At 44.8% G+C, this 24954-nt stretch overlaps 1 protein-coding gene across 3 annotated transcripts in view; it reads right to left on the bottom strand.

Moving 5' to 3' along the window:
- The window catches only part of LOC125282374 (THUMP domain-containing protein 1-like), a 156061-nt gene that overhangs the window by 38891 nt on the left and 92216 nt on the right, over window positions 1-24954 (bottom strand). Inside the window, exons 11-16 of one of the 3 annotated variants that reach the window (XM_057315280.1) lie at window positions 17318-17388; window positions 15579-15741; window positions 14899-14981; window positions 7029-7182; window positions 6374-6438; window positions 1308-1479 (exon numbers count right to left, since the gene is read on the bottom strand). In XM_057315280.1, the coding sequence (XP_057171263.1) occupies window positions 1459-1479; window positions 6374-6438; window positions 7029-7182; window positions 14899-14981; window positions 15579-15741; window positions 17318-17388 (557 nt within the window). In that variant the 3' untranslated portion in view covers window positions 1308-1458. Of the gene's footprint in view, window positions 1-1307; window positions 1480-6373; window positions 6439-7028; window positions 7183-14898; window positions 14982-15578; window positions 15742-17317; window positions 17389-24954 lie in introns of those variants that run through there. The other 2 variants (XM_057315279.1, XM_048217000.2) reach the window with 2 other exon arrangements.

Here is a 24954-nt window from a genome sequence, read left to right as displayed (position 1 = left end):
TCCATGACAGATCGTGAGGCTCGGCCCCACAACGCCATGAAAAGGAGGGGTGCCCATCTTCCCAAGTGAAATGGCCTCTGCACAGCTCTGCCCCAGAGAGGTCGGAGCTTTGGGCTCAGGGAAATCTGACGTCCTGGATTCCCGCCTTCTCCGGTCCCAATGCTCAGAGCACCTACCTAGACCTCCACCCCCCTGGTCCATGGTCCACCTCCACACACCTAGACCAGCAACTGCTTTTCATCCTTCCAACTCCTCTTTGTCTCTGCTTTTCTCTACCCCCTCTCCCTCTCTTGGTTCCTCTCACTTTCCAGGACTTGCCCAATCCCCCCAACACCCACTCAGTGTCCCTCTCCCTGACAGTCTCTTTCTCTATCTCTCCCCAGGCCCTCAGACCTTCTGCTCTGTTCAGTCCTGTCCAGGACCACCACAGGGGACCACCTCTCCTGTCTCCCCCTCTCTCCTGCCATCATTCGGCCCAGTCCCTGCGCACAGGGCATGACAATCCCATTTACGAAGGAAGCTCAGGCTGACCTGAGGCGGGTAACTGCCTCTCCAGGGCAGAATGTGGACAGACAGACCTTGACACCTTGGCCCAGCCATGACCCCAATGCTTCTGGAGGATGGCTGCTTCAACAACCTGGGAAGAAGGAGGGCTTTGCATGATCCAGGAGCTCTGGTGCAGAATGGACTGGAGTAAAGGACCTAAGAAGCAACAGACACATACACCCAACTCCTCCTGCGTGGTGAGGGAGGAATGGGTCTCCTGTCACTGGCCTCTTCCCTGCCCATCCCTCAACATGGAAACTGTGGGGGATTATGGGGCATCAGGGGTCTTACCAAGAAAACTGCCACCATCAGCGCCCCTCAGAGCCCACCCGCTGTTGCGAGGCAGCTGGTGAAGTGAAACCAGCGCACAAAACCTGGATTAATGCAGGGCCTCCTCACAGGTCTCCCGGGGCCACTACTGACCATTCATTCCTCACAATCACAACTGACCACTGCCTGGGGACAGACACCTGTCCTGCTGATCACCACACACCCCTGAAACTAGCAGACACCATGTACTCAAGGGTATCTATCACCAGAGTTAATACAACCACCAACAGATCTAAATACAGGGTGTGTCCACCTGCCCAGAAGGACTGCTTGGGCCCCTTGCAGTAAAGATGCCACAAAGGGTAATCTTGCTACTATCCTCCATCACCACCACTGCTGCCAGTTTGTTTCTGTGTGTACAGGATTCACACTGTGCTCTTGGAGGGGAGTGACTGTAGGTCCTCGTGAAGGCAGACGTTGACACACAGACAGAACCGTGAAAGGTTTATTGGGGGGATACGAGGAGAGACAGAGCACAGGGGACAGGATGGGCAGGGAAGGCATTCAGACCATTAGGCTCATCTGACACCTTTACAACATATATACTCTGCACAGCCTGGTTGTTACCGCTCAGGGAGATCTTCAAATTTCAAACTGACTGTCCTGTAAGTCAAACAGATTTTGGATTATTTCAATGGGATCTTATGTTCTGCCATATGCAATTTGCCTCCTATAGTATATCTGAGGCCTTGGATGAACACCTGAGTGTGTGGCTGCCTCTGTGAGTCCATATGTAATAGAAAATAATTGTCTTCACATCTCAGACATCAATGTCTGAATGTACCCATTCTCAAAAGTATCTTTTATTTCCTTCTTGGCTAGGACCTGAAATTTAATAGAAAAAAAGGAGGTCATGGCTTTGTCATTGAAATGAGGATCCTCGCTATCTGGGCTGAGATGTTCTACTCCAAGTGCAATTTCAAGGTCTTAAATGAACACCTTTTGATGATCATCTGCATGGAGCTATTTTTTTAAACAGTGAGTAGGGTGAGTGGCCAAAATCCCAGATATTTGGCACATTTTTTTTTTTGAAACAGAGAGAAAAAAACAAAGACAGAGAAAGGGTAAACTTGTGAGCGAACAGGGAAGGGGGAAAAGGAGAGGGAGAGAGAGAAACCCTAAGGGTCTCCACACTCAGCGTCAAACCCGACTTGGGGCTCAATCTCAGGCCAATAGTACCTTGATCCCCAAACCAGGCAAAGACCCCTTCAAAAAGGAGAATTACAGACCAATTTCCCTAATGAATATGTATGCCAACATCTTCAACAAGATCCTGGCTAATAGAATCCAACAGTACATTAAAAGGATTATCCACCATGATGAAGTGGGATTCATACCTGGGATGCAGCGTGGTTTAACATTTGCAAATCGATCAGCGTGATACATCATATCAACAAGAAAAGACTCAGGAAAAATATGAGCCTCTCAATTGATGCAGAGAAAGCATTTAACAAAATACAGCATCCTTTCCTGATTAAAACCCTTCAGACTGTAGGAATAGAGGGTACATTTCTCAATCTCATAAAAGCCATCTATGAAAAGCCTACAGCAAATATTATTCTCAATGGGGAAAAGCTGGAAGCCTTTCCCTTAAGATCAGGAACACGACAAGGATGCCCACTCTCGCCACTATTATTCAACATAGTACTAGAAGTCCTTGCAACAGCAATCAGACAACAAAAAGGGATAAAAGGTATCCAAATCGGCAAAGAAGAAGTCAAAATGTCTCTCTTTGCAGATGACATAATACTCTATATGGAAAACCCAAAAGAATGCACTCCCAAACTATTAGAAGTTATAGAGCAATTCAGTAACGTGGCGGGATACAAAATCAATGCTCAGAAATCAGTTGCATTTCTATACACAAATACTGAGACTGAAGAAAGAGAAATTAGGGAATCCATCCCATTTACAATAGCACCAAAAACCATACGTTACCTTGGAATTAACTTAACCAGAGACGTAAAGGACCTATATTCTAGAAACTATAAATAACTCTTGAAAGACATTGAGGAAGACATAAAAAGATGGAAAGATATTCCATGCTCATGGATCGGAAGAATTAACCTAGTTAAATGTCCATGCTACCCAGAGCAATCTACACTTTCATTGCTATCCCGCTCAAAACACTGATGACATTTTTCAAAGAACTGGAACAAATAGTCCTTAAATTTGTATGGAACCAGAAAAGGCCCCGGATCGCCAAGGAACTGTTGAAAAGGAAAAACAAAGCTGGGGGCATCACAATGCTGGATTTCAAGCTATACTACAAAGCTGTGATCACAAAGACAGCACGGTACTGGCACAAAAACAGACACACAGACCAATGGAACAGAATAGAGACTCCAGAAATGGACCCTCGACTCTTTGGGCAACTAATCTTTGATATAGCAGAAAAAAACATCCAGTGGAAAAAAGACAGTCTCTTCAATAAATGGTGCTGGGAAAATTGGACAACTACATGCAAAAGAATGAAACTTGACCAATCTCTCACACCATACACAAAAATAAACTCCAAGTGGATGAAAGACCTCGATGTGAGACAGGAATCCATCAAAATCCTAGAGGAGAACATAGGCAGCAACCTCTACGACATCAGCCAAAGCAACCTTATTCATGACACATCTCCAAAGGCAAGAGAAACAAAAGATAAAATGAACTTGTGGGACTTCATCAAGATAAAAAGCTTCGGCACAGCCAAGGAAACAGTCAAAAAAACTAAGAGGAAGCCCACGGAATGGGAGAATACATTTGCAAATGACACTACAGATAAAAGACTGGTATCCAAGATCTACAAAGAACTTCTCAAACTCAATACATGAGAAACAAATGAACAAATCAAAAAATGGGCAGAAGATATGAACAGACACTTTTCCAATGAAGACATACAAATGGCTAATAGACACATGAAAAAATGTTCACAGTCATTAGCCATCAAGGAAATTCAAATCAAAACCACACTGAGATACCACCTTACGCCAGTTAGAATGGCAAAAATAGACAAGGCAAGAAACAACAATTGTTGGAGAGGATGTGCAGAAAGGGGATCCCTCCTATATTGTTGGTGGGAATGCAAGTTGGTACAGCCACTCTGGAAAACAGTGTGGAGGTCCCTTAAGTAGTTAAAAATTGAGCTACCCTATGACCCAGCCATTGCAGTACTGGGTGTTTATCCCAAAGATACAGACGTAGTGAAGAGAAGGGCCATATGCACCCCAATGTTCACAGCAGCATTGTCCACAATAGCTAAATCGTGGAAGGAGCCGAGATGCCCTTCAACAGATGACTGGATTAAAAAGATGTGGTCCATATATACAATGGAATATTACTCCGCTATCAGAAAGAATGATTTCTCAACATTTGCTGCAACATGGACGGCACTGGAGCAGATAATGCTAAGTGAAATAAGTCAAGCAGAGAAAGACATATATCATATGATTTCTCTCATCTATGGAACATAAGAACTAGGAAGATCGGTAGGGGAAGAAAGGGATAAAGAAAGGGGGGGTAATCAGAAGGGGGAATGAAACATGAGAGACTATGGACTATGAGAAACAGACTGAGGGCTTCAGAGGGGAGGGGGGTGGGGGAATGGGATAGACCAGTGATGGGTAGTAAGGAGGGCATGTATAGCATGGTGCACTGAATATTATACGCAACTAATGAATCATTGAACTTTATATCGGAAACCGGGGATGTACTGTATGGTGACTAACATAATATAATAAAAAATCATTAAAAAAAAAACAAAGAAAACAAAGCTGAGGCTCTGAGTAGGCCCCACGGAGAGCTGGCATTCGGGCTGAGACATCAGCAACACAGGCAAATCCGCAGGATACTGTGGCAGAAGTTCTGGGAGATGCAGGCGGGGAGGGGACTCAGATGCAGAGGGTGGTGACAGGGCTCGAGCTAGGGCGGCTCCTGGTCAACCCCGAATTCCCCACTAAGAGCCTCACTCAGGCTGAAGCCAAGGCAGCAGCTCTCTGATCTCAGTCCTGTCTTCACTTTCTCACACGGGGGCACACAAACTGAGGCAGACAAGAATCCCCAAAGAACCAAGTTAAATTTCCCACATCTCCACGGCATTCTTTCACACAGTTCAGAACCTTCAGAAATTTAGGGAAACAATATTTTTATAGATTATGAATGAACAGCTTTATGCCAACAATGACATTTTCATGCAAATAACTGCATTATTCACACTGTGTGACAGACACACGCAGCAACTCGGTGTGGACCTCACTCTGCCTTCACACTCACTGCTTAAGCTGCTGGCCTGCCAGGAATGGCCTCCGCTCTACCTGAGAGAGACCATCCACTCCCCTGAGCACCTCCATCCTGCTTCTCATCCACAGTCTCCTGTTTCTGTGTGACCCACGGCTCCCTCTCTTGTCCTTCAGATACATCGCTGGTGCTTCCCTTATACGGAACACAACGTCTGTGTGGTTTAATGAACATGTCCCTCCCTTCTCTTAGACACCCTAAATTCCTAATGTTAAGACTAGACCTCATCCCTTCCAGAGTGCAGGATATGGTCTCTGTACAGCGTCCCTGCGCACACCTGCTGTGCTGAGCTCTCGGAGAAGAGAGGCTCTCCTTCACCGCAAAGGGACCTGCCAACCACCTCAGTAGGAGTGAAAGATGAAGTCCATCAAATGGATCTCCTGAGCAACTTGGAGAAAGTGATCACCTCCTCAGCAACATTCACTCCCCCATGACATGAGACGCCTGCATGAAGGACTGCTATTCCTTATGGGGGACGCACCAGCGTCTGTCTCTGACCCATGCCACAGAAAAGACAGAGGACGAGCCCATAGGAAGTGACTGAGCCACATTCCCACAAAACCTCCACACCTGCCTCCAGCATCTGCCACTGTCTCTCATTCTCACCTCCCTGAGCCGACAAGAGGGCTTCCCCCAAGTATCCACAGGCTGCAGAGGAAGGGGCAGACCCCAACCCTAATGATGAATCAAGGGACCAGAGACCTTCCTCAGTGGTTTATGTAACTAATGAAATGTCAGCTCAAACTCAACACACTGCACATGAAGTGAGAGGTGTTTCATCCCTCCAGGAACAACAAATGTGGACTCTGGACATGCACAACAGTAAGAAACACATGTCTGCCATTGTGCAATAGAGACACTTCCTTCACACCAATGGCACCTAACCCACTGCTCAATATATGGAAATAGTTAAGCACAATGCATGTATGACGTGAGAACTTCAGGATGTTACAGTGTCCCCAGCTGGGTTTCCCTTGCAATGTCAAGACATCAGCACAAACTCTGCATTTGTTCCATCCACACATCCCTAAGGTGATGATCTGGAAACACAGAAGCCTGTAGGCTCCGGCATGAAGACTTGGCATTTTAAATGGTAAATGGCACCACACAGATCCCAAGATATACCTAACGGATACAAGGCCACACACGGTGCTGCCCAGACAGGAACAGGATTCCAGAAATGGTTACAACTGGAAACAGCCACTGTATTTACCTCCTTGGGCGGCATGCCGCTGTTGTCCCCTTGAGCGCCACAGGCGTCTGAATGGGACCAAAGCCCTAGAAGAGACAGAGGTGGATTCAGATGGGTGTTGACCACACAGGATTCAAGCCAAGCCTCTACACCTGCCCCAGCCTGTTCCACTCTCCCACTCTCAGGTCCCTTCCAGATGCAGAGCGTTTCTCACAGGTCTCCGCTGACCTCTGTGGACAAAGGAGAAACCAGTCCCTCACTCTTGGGGATATGACCACTCCGCACAGTAGAGATGATTTCATAACTAATCAATAACGCTGGACAACTGGGGCCTCCACACATGCAAGTGATGTGAAGACTGTGCTCCATTAAGCCCAGAGCCCAAAACATCATGTCTGTGCAGTGCACCTGGGCAATGCTTTTATGTCTGTCTATTGCACAATGTCACACTTCTTCTCAATGGCAGACCCCTGCTGCCCAGTTCTGTATGGTGAAACGAGACAGTCCACGAAATGGATGTCCACAGAAAGTTGAGGAATGTTCCTGTGTCCTCACTCAGGTTGATCCTTGCATTGCAAAGCCTCGTGGTACCTCCTCTACATCTTCTCCACCGACACATGTAGTCACACGATGAATACGCGCTACAACTCACATCATGCAATCCAGATCATCTTACCACATGGTGGCGGAACGAGGGGCGGGGGAGGCCCGCATGTCGACCAAGGTGGAGGAGGCTGAGGTGGCCCACAGCCAATGAAGCCTGGTAAAGTTTGGTCCATAGGGCAGGGCATGCAGGTGGGCCGAGGAAACCCTCTCACATCTGGACCCACCTGCAGACAGACAGGAAAATAGTTTGGTGAGACAGACAGAAGTTGTAACACCAAGAGATGAAACCCAAAGAAAGAGCTCTCAGCATCTGCCTCCTTCTCCAATACCACGTTCCAGCAGAGCCGCATCCGTGCTAGAGAACTTGACCCCTCCCCACTGCTGCCAACTATAACAAGGGGGGAGAGGGGAATGGGTATTACAGGAATAACCTACTGTCACCAAACATCACTAACCATGTCTGCCAATGGTCACTAGCAAGAAGTAGCATCTTCAAAGATGAAAAAGGAGCATGGCAAACTAGTGAAGGCAGGACACTCCAGACACGGAGGCATCGGGATCCTGGACAACACTTCATCTTTCCTCCTCAACCACACAGAATATTTTGGTTTGTTAACAAGAGAGAGAATGTGATGAAACTGCCCTTTCTTCTCAGGAATCCGAGCCACTCGAGGTGAATCCTTTGCCTACAAGCCCGTGACTGTCCCCACGCTGCCTCACTTCCTGACAAAGGCGTCTTTTGCTCTCTGCAGTTTCTGTCCATGGCCACAAAGACGCTTGAGGAATTAGGGGCCTGTGATCTGACAGGGGAATTGGAAAAGTGTTTTCTAAAAGACACATGATACCAATAACCTTTATATACACTCAGCAGCTGTGCTTATCTTAACACACAATAACTCAGACATTTCAGCACACTGAGTTCCAGGGTAATTTTGTTCAACAGGAAATTAAGATGGGAAGTATAAATAAGAGAATTCACAAAAATGTATACGCTTTCCAATGGAAAACTCCAGAACATGTGATGAGAGAAGAATCCTGCTCTCACTGTGACTTAGGACCAAACGACCTGCTCCTAGAAGCCCAACTGAAGGGCTTGTGGGGCAGTGGTCATAACATACCCCCTTCAGAACGTGTGTCAGAGTGCATTTGCAACAGGACACCGACAGGTTTGATTATTCAAAATAGTTGTAGAAGGGTATAAGTAGAGGGATTCTTTTTTTTTAAATAATTTTTTATTATGTTTTGTTAGTCACCATATACTACATCCTTAGTTTTTGATGCAGTGTTCCATGACTTATTGTTTGCGTATAACACCCAGTGCTCCATGCAACATGTGCCCTCCTCAATACCCAGGTCAGCCTATCCCAATCCCTCACCTCCCTCCCCTCTGAAGCCCTCAGTTTGTTTTCCAGAGTCTATCATCTCTCATGGTTCATTCCCCCTTCTGTTTACCTCCCGCTTCATTCGTTCCTTCCTTCTCCTACCGATCTCCCCGCTATTTCTTATGTTCCATAAATGAGTGAAACCATATGATAATTGTCTTTCTCTGCTTGACTTATTTCACTTAGCATAATCTCCTCCAGTCCTGTCCATGTTGTTGTAAATGTTGGGTAATCATTGTTTCTGATACCTAAGTAATATTCCATTGTATATATGGACCATATCTTAATCCAGTCATCTGTTGAAGGGCATCTCGGCTCCTTCCATGATTTAGCTATTGTGGACAATGCTGCTATAAACATTGTGGTGCATATGGCCCTTCTCTTTACTACGTCTGTATCTTTGGGGTAGTGCAATTGCTGGATCATAGGGTAGCTCAATTTTTAACTTTTTAAGGGACCTCCACACTGTTTTCCAAAGTGGCTGTACCAACCTGCATTCCCACCAAGTGTGTAAGAAGGTTCCCCTTTCTCCACATCCTCTCCAACATTTGCTGTTTCTTGTCTTGTCAATTTTTGCCATTCTAACTGGCGTAAGGTGGTATCTCAGTGTGGTTTGGTTTGAATTTCCCTGAAGGCTAATGATTTTGAACATTTTTTCATGTGTCTGGTAGCCTTTTGTATGTCTTCATTGGAAAAGCATCTGTTAATATCTTCTGACCATTTTTTGATTTGATTATTTGTTTCTCATGTATTGAGTTTGAGAAGTTCTTTGTAGATCTTGGATACCAGTCTTTTATCTGTAGTGTCATTTGCAAATATCTTCTTCCACTCCGTGGGCTGCCTCTTAGTTTTTCTGACTGTTTCCTTGGCTGTGCAGAAGCTTTTTATCTTGAAGAAGTCCCACGAGTTCATTTTTTCTTTTGTTTCTCTTGCCTTTGGAGATGTGTCATGAAAAAAGTTGCTGTGTCTGATGTCAAAGAGGTTGCTGCCTATGCACTCCTCTAGGATTTTGATGGATTTGTGTCTCAAATCAAGGTCTTTCATCCATTTGGAGTTTATCTTTGTGTATGGTGTGAGAGAGTGGTGGAGTTTCATTCTTTTGTATATAGCCGTCCAATTTTCCCAGCACCATTTATTGAAGAGACTGTCTTTTTTCCACTGGATGTTTTTTCCTGCTTTGTCAAAAATTAGTTGCCCAAAGAGCCAAGGGTCCATTTCTGGGTTCTCTATTCTAATCCATTGGTCTATGTGTCTGTTTTTGTGCCAGTACCATGCTGTCCTTGTGATCACAGCTTTGTAGTATAGCTTGAAATCCGGCAACATGATTCCCCCAGCTTTGATTTTCTTTTTCAACAATTCCTTGGCTATTCAGGGCCTTTTCTGGTTCCACACAAATTTAAGGGCTGTTTGTTCCAGTTCTTTAAAAAATGTCATTGGTATTTTGATCGGGGTGGCATTGAAAGTGTAGATTGCTCTGGGTAGCATAGACATTTTAACTATGTTTATTCTTCCGATCCATGAGCATGGAATATTTTTCCATTTTTTTGTGTCTTCTTCAATGACTTTCAAGACTGATCTGTAATTTCTAGAATATAGTTCCTTTACGTCTCTGGTTAAGTTAATTCCAAGATAACATATGATTTTTGGTGCTATTGTAAATGGAATGGATTCCCTAATTTCTCTTTCTTCAGTCTCATTGTTCATGTATAGAAATGCAACTGATTTCTGAGCATTGATTTTGTATCCTGCCACATTATTGAATTGCTCTATAAGTTCTAGTAGTTTGGGGGTGGAGTCTTTTGGGTTTCCATATAGAGTATTATGTCATCTGCGAAAAGAGGCAGTTTGACTTCTTTCCCGATTTGAATACCTTTTATCCTTTTTTGTTGTCTGATTGCTGTTGCAACGACTTCTAGTACTATGCTGAATAATAATGGCGAGAGTGGGCATCCTTGTCATGTTCCTGATCTTAAGGGAAAGGCTTCCAGCTTTTCCCCACTGAGAATGATATTCGCTGTAGGCTTTCCATAGATGGTTTTTATGAAATTGAGGTATGTACCCTCTATCCCTACACTCTGAAGGGTTTTAATCAGGAAAGGATGCTGTATTTTGTCAAAAGCTTTTTCTGCATCAATTGAGAGGATCATATGGTTCTTGATTCTTTTCTTGTTGATATGATCTATCACACTGATCGATTTGAGAATGTTGAACCACCCTTGCATCCCTGGGATTAATCCCACTTGGTCATGATGGATAATCCTTTTAATGTACTCTTGGATCCTATTAGCTACAATCTTGTTGAGAATTTTGGCGTCCATATTCATTAGGGATATCGGTCTGTAATTCTTTTTGATGGGGTCTTTGCCTGGTTTGGGGATCAAGGTAATACTGGGCTCATAGAATGAGTTTGGTAGTTTTCCTTCTGTTTCTATTTTTTGAAACAGCTTCAGGAGAATAGGTATTATTTCTTCTTTGAATGTTTGGCAGAATTCCCTGGGGAATCTGTCTGGCCCTGGACTCTTGTTTTTGGGGAGGTTTTTGATCACTGCTTCAATCTCTTCATAATTAATTGGTCTGTTTAAATAATCAATTTCTTCCTGTTTCAGTCTTGGTAGTTTATAGGTTTCCAGGAAGGCATCCATTTCTTCCAGGTTGTTTAATTTATTGGCATAAAGCTGTTGATAAAAGTTTCTAATGATCCTTCCTATTTCATTGGTGTTGGTCGTTATCTCTCCCCTTTCATTCCTAATTTTATTAATTTGGGTCCTTTCTCTATTCTTTTGAATAAGTCTTGCCAGTAGCTTATCTACTTTATTTATTCTTTCAAAGAACCAGCTTCTATTTCTGTTGATCTGCTCGACTGTGCTCCTGGTTTCTAATTCACTGATCTCTGCTCTAATCTTGATCACGTGCCTTCTGGTGGGTGGGTTAGGCCTGTTCTTCTGTTCCAGCTCCAGCTTCTTGAGGTGAGAATATAAAAACTGCATTCTAGATTTTACTCTTCTTTTGAGTGAGGCTTGGATGGCTCTGTATTTTCCCCTTAGGACTGCCTTTGCGGTGTCCCATAGGTTTTGGACCAATGTGTTTTCATTTTCATTGGTTTCCAAAAATTGTTTAATCTTCCTTCTTAATTCCCTGGTTTACCCAATCATTCTTGAGCAGGATGGTTCTTAGTTTCCAAGTGTTTGAGTTTCTTCCAAATTTTTCCTTGTGATTGAGTTCCAGTTTCAAAGCATGTGGTCTGAGAATATGCAGGGAATAATCTCAGTCTGTTGCTTTTGGTTGAGACCTGTTTTGGGACCCAGTATATGGTCTATTCTGGAGAAAGTTCTATGTGCATTCGAAAAGAATGAGTATTCTGTTGTTCTGGGGTGTAGTGTTCTGTATTTATCTATGAAGTCCAGTATATCATTCAAAGCTCTTGTTTCTTTGTTGATTTTCTGCTTAGGTGATCTCTCTATTGCTGAGGGCAGAGTGTTGAGGTCCCCTAGTATTAACGTGTTATTATCTATATGTCTCTTTATTCTGGTTAAGAGTTGGCTTGTGTATCTAGCTGCTCCCCTGTTGGGGGCATAGACACCCACAGTCGTCATATCCACTTGTTGGATACATCCTTCAAGAATAATACAGTGTCCCTCTGCATCTCCAACTACAGTCCTTAGTTTAAAATCCAGTCCGTCTGATAAGAGAATTGCCACTCCAGCTTTCCTCTGAGGTCCACTGGCATGAAAAATGGTTTTCCATCCCTTCACTTTCAGTCTGGATGTATCTCTAGGTTCAAAATGAGTCTCCTGCAGACAGCAAACAGATGGGTCATGTCTTTCCATCCAATCTGTAACCCTGTGGCATTTTATGGGAGCATTTAGGCCGTTCACATTGAGAGTGACTACTGAGAGATATGATTTTAATGATGTCATGTTGTCTGTGAAATCTTTGTATCGATAGATTGTAAATTTCTTTCCTGTATCACTCTTGGGGTTTTTTTTTCTTTTATAGAACCTCCCTGAATATTTCTTGTAGGGCTGGCTTGGTGGTCACATATTCTTTCAGTTTCTGCCAGTCTTGGAAGGTCTTTTTCTCTCCATCAATTCTGAATGACAGCCTTGCTGGATAAAGGGTCCTTGGCTGCATGTTCTTCTCAGTTAGAGCTCTGAAATACCTTGCCAACCTTTAATGGCCTGCCAGGTTTCAGTAGACAGGTCTGACATTATTCTGATGATCCTCCCTCTGTACGTAAGGATTTTCTTCTCCCTGGCCGCTTTCAAGACTGTATCCTTGAATCTAATATTTGCAAATTACACTATGATGTGACGTGGTGTAGCTCTGTTCTCACTGATCTTGGGAGGGGTCCTCTCTGCCTCTTGGACTCGAATGTTTGTTTCCTTTGCCAGATTAGGGAAGTTTTCAGCTACAATCTGTTCAAATATCTCTTCTAGACCTCTCTCTTTCTTCACCCCCGCAGGGATGCTGATGATTCTGACATTGGAACATTTCATCAAGTCAGTAATCTGTAACTTACATTCTTGAGATTGGATTTTTTTTGAGCCAAGTTTCCATTTTTTCCTTCTCTTCCACCATCCCATCTTCTAATTCACTAATTCGTTCTTCTGCCTCATTTACCCTGGCCGTCAGAGCATCTAGTTTAGACTGCATTTGATTCATAGCATTTTTAATTTCTGCCAGATTCGCTCTCATTTCCACCCTTAGAGATTCTATATTTCTTGTTAATATTTTCGTTAATTTTTTTTCAAGCCTACACATCATCTTGACCATTGTTACTCTGCACTCCATTTCTGACAATTTGGTTATATCCATATCCATCAGTTCTATGGCAGAGGCCACAGACTCATTATCTTTTCTTTGCTGGGGGGATTTCTCTTCCTCGTCATTCTGATGAGGAAAGGTTGCAGGGATGTACAGAACCCAAATTATTGACCAGGACCCAGACAGTGTGCACTTGTTTTATAGGGACCTTAGGGATGTGGGCTTCTTGATTTTTCAGCCTGCCTTCAGGGGGGAGGAGCCTGCCGCACTGATATTCAGGCAACCCTTTTTGGGTAGAGTCACTCTGTCCCCTGTGAGGGGGGATGGAGATGGGCACAATGTGAACCGGTATTTCTGGGCTTTTATTTTCTGGTGGCTTTCCCTGGTGGTTTTCTGTGACTCTTCTGAGAGTCAGAGCAGCAGTGGCCGTATCCTAGCCTCTGTCTCAGAACAGAGAGATCACAGTCTGCCCTCCACTGAGCTCTCCTGGCCACTTTAATTCTGTTTCTGTCGGTGCTGCTAAAAACCCCCGCAGCATCCCAGGTTGTGCGCCCCACAGCCACTCTCCCAGCCCTCGGTTCCAGGGCTGACCCATCTCTGTCCTTTGTGCTTTTAACACTGCCAGCCACCACCCCTGTTCCCAAGCGCACTCCCGAGTTTCCTGTTTCAGTGTGGTTCTCGTGCACTCCAGAGCGCCAGTTTTCAGTCTGGTTGTGTGCATGCGCTCCCGAGCTCCCGGTTTCATCGAGTTCAAGCTCCTGGTTTCATCGAGTTCGAGTATGCACTCTGGAGCTCTGGTTTTCAGTCTGGTCGTGCACGCGTTCCCAGGCTCACGGTCTCAGTCTGCTTTCCTGTGGGTGCCAGTCCACGAGTCCAGCCTGCTCACCAGTGCAGGTGGCTACTAATTCCCGGTGCCCGAGTGGAGTGGCTCCCTCCCCCTTCCATTTATCTTCCGATATCTGTGCACAGATTCATGGCTCCCCGCTTCGTACCTCAATACTCAGTGCTGGAGATGTTCGTTTGTAAAGATCCAGATGTATCTTCCTATGTCTCGGGCTGATTTCATGGGTGTTCAGGATGATCTGGTAGATGTCCAGCTCAATTCAGGAGACCAGCTGAAAAAAGGTCCCCTATTCCTTCGCCATCTTTTTCCAACCCCCCAAGAAGAGGGATTCTGTACAGCATGTTTACCAGCAGAAGTAAAACAGGGATGACTTATGAAACTTGCCCAATCTAAGAACATTCCAAATGGCAAAGCAGAGAATATAAAATGGAGAGAGAGTTTCCCCTAGTTTCCAGTCGTGAGGATGACCACAGACCTTGTCACAGGTTAGTCATCTAACCCTAACATGAACACAACACCAATCGCACCTGAACGTACCCTAATGGGAGTCAGGCTGGCCAGAGACTTCAGTGTGTAGTGAGGCGTCATCCTCCTTGAGTTATTTCCCCCCACATGCATTGTAGGCGGGCAGGGGAGCACACACACACGTGTGCACACACATGCACATGCACACACATGCACATGCACACACACATACACACACATGCACACACGGTGAGCGCCCTGCCATTCTTCACCTCTAACCACCTGTGGCTTCAGGAGGGGCCCCTGAAGGTGATGATCTGTAACGGAGAAGCCTGTCAGTCCCTGCGTGAACTGCCTGTATTTTGAGAGGTGAACAACGCCACAGACAAACTAGAGGATCCACCCAACAGACACAAGGCCAGGACAGGGTGCTGCTCAGAAAGGGAAAAGTTTCTGGAACAACTGGAAAAGGCCACAGTAATTACCTTGCCCATCCCCGGGTCTCTATTGGGCTTGGTGCCATTGTTCCTCATGGGAGCCCCACCAGCTTCAGCATCAGACCAAAGCCCTAGAATGCATGGAAGTGGATTCAGACCGGCATTGACTGTGCGGAATTCAACCAACCCTCCAAACTTACCCCCACCATGTCCCACCCTCTCCCACTTTTGGGTCCCTTCTCAGACACAGAGCATTCCCACATGTCTCTGGTGACCCCTGACGACAAGGGGGACACCTGCCCCTCCCCCTCGAGGAAGGGACCACTGTCCCCCCACCTTGCTTCAGGTGTTTTCATAGCTAAGGAAATAGCAGTAGGCTGCTCTGGGAAAACCGGCTACAAATGAAGTGAGCGGTGTGCCTCAATCCTCAACAGCCCAAAATGTAGTCGCTGGAAATGGTCTGGCTGAAGAATGTTATGTCTGACTTTCTGTAAAATGTCTGTCTCTCTCTACAAGAAACACCTGCTACCCAGATCAAAATGAGAAAATGACATGCCCCACGGGGTAGTAACAGTGTAGAAACTAATGAATCTTGGTATGTCTTTAGCCAGGTGAACCCTTGCAACGCAAAGCCCTAGGGCCCCACCTCTACATCTTCTCCAAAGTTTCCTCGTGGAGAAAGATGGATATGCTTTGCAGGCCAAGTCCTACTGTTCAGATCACCTTACCAAATGTGGGCAGTGGAGGTGGTTGGTGAGGTCCATGAGGCCAGCAGGGTGGAGGCGGTGAATGTGGCCCATAGTACAGGAACGGTAATAAGGTAGGGTCCTTGGGGTAAGGCCCACAGGGAGGTCCTGGGAAATGATGAAGCCCCGGTGCATCCATATAGACCTACACACAAAAAATAAACCATAGGCTGACATGAGAGAGAAAGGTAGCAACACTAATGAAAGCTGAAAACCAAAGAAACAGGTGTCATTCCCTGAAACCTTCCCCACCACCAAGTTCCAAGACAGTAACATCAGTGCCAGAGGTTACCCGTCTCCTGCGTCCCACCTACAGCCTGTAGTGAACAGATGCCGTGGGGATAAACTACTGTTACCACATGTAATATATGCCTGCAAATCTAGAGAGGCAAGGAGTCTGCCCCAAAGTATTGACAGAGTTAATACTAAACTAATAAAAATGTCTATGCCAGATGGGCCGGCATCTATGTTCAGGACCACACTTCACCTGCCATGACAACCACAGCATCTTCTTCTGTACATTGAGAACAGACAAAATGAGAGGCAATGGGAAGCCCAGTATCCACAATGGAAGCACAGTCATTCGAGGGTCAACTGGCAGCCTACCAGCCCCCACCTGACCCTGCCATGCTTCTCTCCCTGACAAAGGGGTCTTCTACTCTCCACAAGTGCTGTCATGGCCTCAGACTCCACTGAGGAGACAGAAATGTCTGGAGTCCTGCAGCGGACTTGGAAAAGTGCTTTCTGAGAAGAGCACCATCCTGGTGAGTTAGTGAGACCCAGCTCCGTGGGTCTGCGTCACTGACATTCAGATGCTCCTTGGCTCAGGCACAGAGCAAATGCATCATCCCTGGTGCCGAGAACCACTGAGCGGCCGAGTCGACATCCCCAGATGTGAACCAGCGTGTCTAAGGAGCTGGTGTGACACTCTCAGGATGGATCAGGAGAGACGCTATTAGCCTCACAGCCACCAAACCACATCAGAATCCGCTCACAGGAGCACAACTGAAACGTGTGTGAGGTGTGGGCCCTGCAGGGAGTCACCGGGATTCCCTCTTCGTGGCTGCTGCTCCAGGGGTGTTTTCTACTACACACCGGGCGCCTGGCAGAGCTATCCGTCCTCTCACCCAGGGCACAACTGGAGGGATTCTGGGTTGCATCTTTACTCACACATATGGAATGCACATGAGGTCACAACTCACCTTCTCTACCAGCATCAGAACTGCCCAGAGCACGGGGCACAAAGTGTGAGGCAGGGATGGCTTTTCCCATTTTCCAGTGAGGATTAGTGCAGACACTCTCCCAGGTTAGTCTCCTGTCCCGAACCAACAATGCTACCACTCCCGCGGGAAAGCAAACTGCAAGGAGTCAGCCAGACTGGTCAACTTCAGTGTGGAGTGAGGTGTCACCCTCCTTGAGTTATTTACACACACACACACACACACACACATACACACACACACCGACACATAGAAGAGGGGAATGCTCTCCTGTCCTTCAACTCTAAGGGCCTGGGGCTTCAGGAGTCCCTGTCTAAGGTGATGATCTGGAAACAGAGATGCCCGTAAGCTCCTGCATGAACACTTGGCATTCTCAAAGGGGAGCAAAACCTCAGACAGATCACAGGACACACCCAACAGCCACAAGGCCAGGACCAGGTGCTGTTCACACAGGAATAACATCCAGAAACGGACACAACGGAAAATGCCCATAGTGTTTACCGTAGCCATCTCTGAGTCCTTTTTAGGGCTGGTGCTGCTGTTCATCCTGGGAACTGGTCTAGATTCTGGATCTGACAAAGGATGGAGGTTTATTGTGGTTTGTATACCCTCTATGCCTTCCTCCCCATCTTACACTTTCCCAATCAGAATAGAGGATTTCCCACATGACTCAAGCAACTCCTTTGCTAAGAGAGATACCAGCCACCTGACTCTTGCGGGACACACTCGAAGACCCTGGATCCAGTGTTCCATAAGTAATCAATCAACAGTGGATAGGTCGGGGTACAACTGGCTGGAAATCAACACTGAAACTGGGGTGCTCAATACACATCCAGCAAAATCAACTTTTCTTCAAAGATTAAAAATCTAAGTGAGAAAAGCCTTGGGTGGGTGATATCAATAAACCCTCAACAGGCAGAGCATGCATTCTTTTCTCAGGCCGCAGACTGATGGTTCAATGTTTGTGTACAGATGAGACCTAGCATGTGTGACTGGCTATTATGTAAATATTTAAGAGAAGAAATGCAGTAGATTAACTGTATAATCACAAGCAAAGGAAAAAAAAGGCATATTGAGCAGTAAAGCTGTGGCACTATACTGATAACATTAGAGGAGTAAAATGCACGAATTTCATTGACGAATGTAGTATGGTAGACTACAAATAAAACAAAAATAAAGAGTAAATCCAGATTAGGGTTCCAAGATGGCGGAGGAGCAGGAAACCTAAAGTTCATCTGGTCCCGGGAATTCAGCTAGAGAGCTACCAAACCATTCTGAATATCAATGAATGCAACTGGAGAACAAAGAAAAGAGTAGCAGAAACTCTATGAACAGAAAAGCGACCACTTTCTGCAAGGAGGAGAAAAGGTGGCGGAGGAGTAGGTGACCCCTTTCTCAGCTGGTCCCCTGAGTCGAGCTTGATATCTACCAGACCATCCTGAAAATCCACGGAATCAGCCTGAGATGCAGGAAGATACATCTGGATCTCTACAAATGAACATCTCCAGCGCGGAATACTGAGGTACGAAGCAGGGAGCCGTGAATCCGCACACAGATATCGAAAGATAAACAGAAGGGGGAGGGAGCCGATGTGCTCGGGTGCCGGGAAGCAGTAGCCACTTGCACTGTGGAGCAGCCGGACTCACGGGAGCGGTGTGCACTCACAAGATAGCAGACTGAGACTGTGAGCCCGGGAATATGTGTGCCACCAGACTGAAAACCAGAGCTCTGGAGCACTCACTGGAACCGCACTAAAACCAGGAGTTGGGGAGCACGCGCACGTCCAAACCGAAAACCGGACCTCCGGAGTGCTCACTGGAACTGGACTGATACCAGGAGCTTGGGAGCGTGTGTGCGACCAGACTGAAAACCGGTGCTCCGGAGCACACGCGAACCACACTAAAACAGGGAGTTTGGGAGCATGCGCGGGAACCGGGGACGGCTGGTGGTGTTAGAAGCACAAAGGACAGAGACGTGCCAGACCTGGAAGTGAGGGCTGGGACAGCAGCTGTGGAGTGCACAACCCGGGATGCTGCAGGATTTTTAGCAGCACTGACAGAAACAGAGTTAAACTGGCCAAGAGAGCTCAGTGGAGAGCGGACTGAGATGTCTCTGTTCTGAGACAGAGGCTAGGATACGGCCACTGCTGCTCTGACTCTCAGAAGAGGCACAGAAAACCGCCAGCAAAAGCCGCCAGAGAAAAAGCCCGGAAATAACAGCTCACATTGTGCCCATCCCCATCCCCCCTTGCAGGGGACAGAGCGACTCTACCCAAAAAGGGTTGCCTGAGTATCAGCGCGGCAGGCCCCTCCCCCCAGAAGGGAGGCTGAAAAATCAAGAAGCCCACATCCCTAAGGTCCCTATAAAACAAGTGCACACTGCCTGGGTCCTGGTCAATAATTTGGGCTCTGGGCAGCCCCGCAACCTCTCCTCATCAGAATGACGAGGAGGAGAAATCCCCCCAGCAAAGAAAAGATAATGAGTCTGTGGCCTCTGCCATAGAACTGATGGATATGGATATAACCAAATTGTCAGAAATGGAGTGCAGAGTAACAATGGTCAGGATGATATGTAGGCTTGAAAAAAATATTAACGAGAATATAGAATCTCTAAGGGCAGAAATGAGAGCGAATCTGGCAGAAATTTAAAATGCTATGAATCAAATGCAATCTAAACTAGATGCTCTGACGGCCAGGGTAAATGAGGCAGAAGGAGAAATTAGTGAATTGGAGGATGGGATGGTGGAAGAGAAAGTTAAAACAGAAACTTTGCTCAAAAAAATCCAATCTCAAGAATGTAGATTATGGGAGATTACTGACTCAATGAAATGTTCCAATGTCAGAATCATCAGCATCCCCAAGGGGGTAGAGAAAGAGAGAGGTCTAGAAGATATATTTGAACAAATTGTAGCTAAGAACTTCCCTAATCTGGCAAAGGAAACAAACATTCGAGTCCAAGAGGCAGAGAGGACCCCTCCCAAGATCAATGAGAACAGACCTACACCACGTCACATCATAGTGTAATTTGCAAATATTAGATCCAAGGATACAGTCTTGAAAGCGGCCAGGGGGAAGAAAATCCTTACATACAGAGGGAAAAATATCAGAATAATGTCAGACCTGTCTACAGAAACCTCACAGGCTAGGAAGGGTTGGCAGGGTATTTTCAAAGCTCTAACTGAGAAGAACATGCAGCCAAGGATCCTTTATCCAGCAAGGCTGTCATTCAGAATTGATGGAGAGATAAGGACCTTCCAGGATTGGCAGAAACTGAAGGAATTCGTAACCACCTAACCAGCCCTACATGAGATATTAAGGGGGGTTCTATAAAAGTAAAAGACCCAAGAGTGATACAGAAAAGAAATTTACAATCTATAGAAACAAAGACTTCACAGGTAACATGACATCATTAAAATTATATCTCTCAATAATCACTTCCAATGTGAATGGCCTAAATGCTCCCGTAATATGCCACAGGGTTGCAGATTGGATAAAAAGACATGACCCATCCATTTTCTGTCTGTAAGAGACTCATTTTGAACCTAAAAATATATCTAGACTGAAAGTGAAGGGATGGAAAACCATTTTTCATGCCAATGGACCTCAAAAGAAAGCTGGGGTAGCAATTCTCATATCAGACAGATTGGACTTTAAGCTAAAGATAGTTGTTACAGATACAAAAGGACACTATATTATTCTTAAAGGATGTATCCAACAAGTGGATATGACAATTATAAATATCTATGCCCCCAACAGGGAAACAGCTAGATACAGAAGCCAACTCTTAACCAGAATAAAGAGACATATAGATGAGGGGCGCCTGGGTGGCTCAGTCGTTAAACATTTGCCTTCAGCTCAGGGTGTGATCCCAGAGTCCTGGGATCAAGCCCCACGTCGGGCTTCTCCGCTGGGAGCCTGCTTCTTCCTCTCCCACTCCCCCTGCTTGTGTTCCCTCTCTCGCTGGCTGTCTCTCTCTGTCAAATAAATAAATAAAATCTTAAAAAAAGAGAGAGAGACATATAGATGAAAATACATTAGTAGTAGGGGACCTCAACACTCCACTCTCAGAAATAGACAGATCACCTAAGCAGAAAATCAACAAAGAAACAAGAGCTTTGAATGACATACTGGACCAGATGGACCTCATAGATATATATAGAACAATACACCCCAGAACAACAGAATACTCATTCTTTTCGAATGCACATAGAACTTTCTCCAGAATAGACCATATACTGGGTCCCAAAACAGGTCTCAACCAAAAGCAACAGACTGAGATTATTCCCTGCATATTCTCAGACCACATGCTTTGAAACTGGAACTCAATCACAAGGAAAAATTTGGAAGAAACTCAAACACTTGGAAACTAAGAACCATCCTGCTCAAGAATGATTGGGTAAACCAGGGAATTAAGAAGGAAGATTAAACAATTTTTGGAAACCAATGAAAATGAAAACACATTGGTCCAAAACCTATGGGACACTGCAAAGGCAGTCCTAAGGGGAAAATACAGAGCCATCCAAGCCTCACTCAAAAGAAGAGTAAAATCTAGAATGCAGTTTTTATATTCTCACCTCAAGAAGCTGGAGCTGGAACAGAAGAACAGGCCTAACCCACCCACCAGAAGGCACGTGATCAAGATTAGAGCAGAGATCAGTGAATTAGAAACCAGGAGCACAGTCGAGCAGATCAACAGAAATAGAAGCTGGTTCTTTGAAAGAATAAATAAAGTAGATAAGCTACTGGCAAGACTTATTCAAAAGAATAGAGAAAGGACCCAAATTAATAAAATTAGGAATGAAAGGGGAGAGATAACGACCAACACCAATGAAATAGGAAGGATCATTAGAAACTTTTATCAACAGCTTTATGCCAATAAATTAAACAACCTGGAAGAAATGGATGCCTTCCTGGAAACCTATAAACTACCAAGACTGAAACAGGAAGAAATTGATTATTTAAACAGACCAATTAATTATGAAGAGATTGAAGCAGTGATCAAAAACCTCCCCAAAAACAAGAGTCCAGGGCCAGACAGATTCCCCAGGGAATTCTGCCAAACATTCAAAGAAGAAATAATACCTATTCTCCTGAAGCTGTTTCAAAAAATAGAAACAGAAGGAAAACAACCAAACTCATTCTATGAGCCCAGTATTACCTTGATCCCCAAACCAGGCAAAGACCCCATCAAAAAGAATTACAGACCGATATCCCTGATGAATATGGACACCAATATTCTCAACGAAATCATAGCTAATAGGATCCAAGAGTACATTAAAAGGATTATCCATCATGACCAAGTGGGATTCATCTCTGGGATGCAAGGGTGGTTCAACATTCGCAAATCGATCAGTGTGAAAGATCATATCAACAAGAAAGGAGTCAAGAACCAAATGATCCTCTCAATTGATACAGAAAAAGCATTTGACAAAATACAGCATCCTTTTTGATTAAAATCCTTCAGAGTGTAGGGATAGAGAGTACATTCCTCAATCTCATAAAAACCATCTATGAAAAGCCTACAGCAAATATCATTCTTAACGGGAAAAAGCTGGAAGCCTTTCCCTTAAGATCAGGAACACGACAAGGATGCCCACTCTCGCCACTATTATTCAACATAGTACTAGAAGTCCTTGCAACAGCAATCGGACAACAAAAAGGGATAGAAAGTATCCAAATCAGCAAAGAAGAAGACAAACTGTCTCTCTTCACAGATGATATGATACTTTATAGAGAAAACCCAAAAGAATCCACCCCCAAACTACTAGAAGTTATAGAGCAATTCAGTACTGTGGCGGGATACAAAATCAATGCTCAGAAATCAGTTGCATTTCTATACCCAAACAATGAGACTGATGAAAGAGAAATTCGGGAATCGATTCCATGTACAATAGCACCAAAAATCATATGTTATCTCGGAATTAACCTAACCAGAGACATAAAGGATCTATATTCCAGAAACTACAGATCACTCTTGAAAGACATTGAAGAAGACACAAAAAGATGGAAAAATATTCCATGCTTATGGATCGGAAGAATAAACATAGTTAAAATGTCTATGCTACCCAGAGCAATCTACACTTTCTATGCCATCCCAATCAAAATACCAATGACATTTTTCAAAGAACTGGAACAAACAGCCCTTAAATTTGTGTGGAACCAGAAAAGGCCACGAATCGCCAAGAATTGTTGAAAAGGAAAAACAAAGCTGGGGGCATCACGTTGCCGGATTTCGAGCTGTACTACAAACCTGTGATCACCAGGACAGCATGGTACCGGCACAAAAACCGATACATAGACCGATGGAACAGAATAGAGAACCCAGAAATGGACCCTCGACTTTAGGGGCAACTAATCTTTGACAAAGCAGGAAAAAACATCCAGTGGAAAAAAGACAGTCTCTTCAATAAATGGTGCTGGGAAAATTGGACAGCTACATGCAAAAGAATGAAACTTGACCACTCTCTCACATCATACACAAAGATAAACTCCAAATGGATGAAAGACCTTGATGTGAGACAGGAATCCATCAAAATCCTAGAGGAGAGCATAGGCAGCAACCTCTACGACATCGGCCACAGCAACCTTTTTCATGACACATCTCCAAAGGCAAGAGAAACAAAAGATAAAATGAACTTGTGGACTTCATCAAGATAAACAGCTTCTGCACAGCCAAGGAAACAGTCAAAAAAAACTAAGAGGCAGCCCACAGAATGGGAGAAGATACTTGCAAATGACACTACAGATAAAAGACTGGTATCCAAGATCTACAAAGAACTTCTCAAACTCAATACACGTGAAACAAATAATCAAATCAAAAAATGGGCAGAAGATACGAACAGACACTTTTCCAATGAAGACATACAAATGGCTAACAGACACATGAAAAAATGTTGGAAATCATTAACCATCAGGGAAATTCAAATCAAAACGACCTTGAGATACCACCTGAAACCAGTTATAATGGCAAAAATTGACAAGGCAGGAAACAACAAATGTTGGAGAGGATGTGGAGAAAGGGGATCCCTACTAGACTGTTGGTGGGAATGCACGTTGGTACAGCCACTTTGGAAAACAGTGTGGAGGTCCCTTAAAAAGTTAAAAATCGAGCTACCCTATGATCCAGCAATTGCACTACTGGATATTTACCCCAAAGATATAGATGTAGTGAAGAGAAGGGCCATATGCACCCCAATGTTCATAGCAGCATTGTCCACAATAGGTAAATTGTGGAAGGAGCCGAGATGCCCCTCAACAGATAACTGGATTAAGAAGATGTGGTCCATATATACAATGGAATATTACTCAGCCATCAGAAAGAACGATTACACAACACTTGCAGCAACTTGGACAGGACTGGAGGAGATTATGCTAAGTGAAATAAGTCAAGCAGAGAAAGACAATTATCATATGGTTTCACTCATTTATGGAACATAAGAAATAGCATGAAGATCGGTAGGAGGAGGAAGGGAAGAATGATGACGAGGGTAAACAGAAGGGGGAATGAACCACGAGAGACTGTGGACTCTGGGAAACAAACTAAGGGCCTCAGAGGGGAGGGTGGTGGGGGAATGGGATAGGCTGGTGATGGGTATTAAGGAGGGCACATATTGCATGATGCACTGTGTTATACGCAAATAATGAATCATTGAACATTGCATCAAAAACTGGGGATGTACTGTATGGTGACTAATATAACAAAATAAAAATTATTTTAAAAAAAGAATAAATCCATAAAGAGTAACAAAAATAAAGAGCAAATCCATATTTACTCCATAAAGAGTAAGTAAATGTCTTTTTTCTCAAATGGTCTTTTTTTTTTTTCTTTTTCAAAAAAGTCTTCGCCAAGGCACTTGAAGGCTCAGATGGTTAAGGGTTGGCCTTCTGCTCAGGTCATGATCTCAGGCTCCTGGGATCAAGCCTCACATTGGGCTCCCAGCTCAGTGGTGAGTCTGCATCTCTCTCTGTCTCTCCTCCCCTACTCATTCTCTCTCTGTCCCAAATGAATAAATAAAATCTTTAAAAAACAAAAAGGTCTTCACCACTGAGTCAAAGTGGCAAGGAAGTTGGGGCCCATGACTCCTCCAGCCTCCTCTCTTCAGTAGGGGGTGGCGAAGGGGCGGGTCTGCAGTCAGGGGA

The sequence above is a fragment of the Ursus arctos genome, unplaced genomic scaffold, assembly GCF_023065955.2.
Source record: "Ursus arctos isolate Adak ecotype North America unplaced genomic scaffold, UrsArc2.0 scaffold_2, whole genome shotgun sequence".
Lineage (NCBI taxonomy): Eukaryota > Metazoa > Chordata > Mammalia > Carnivora > Ursidae > Ursus > Ursus arctos.
This window is presented reverse-complemented; position numbering and strand designations above follow the sequence as displayed.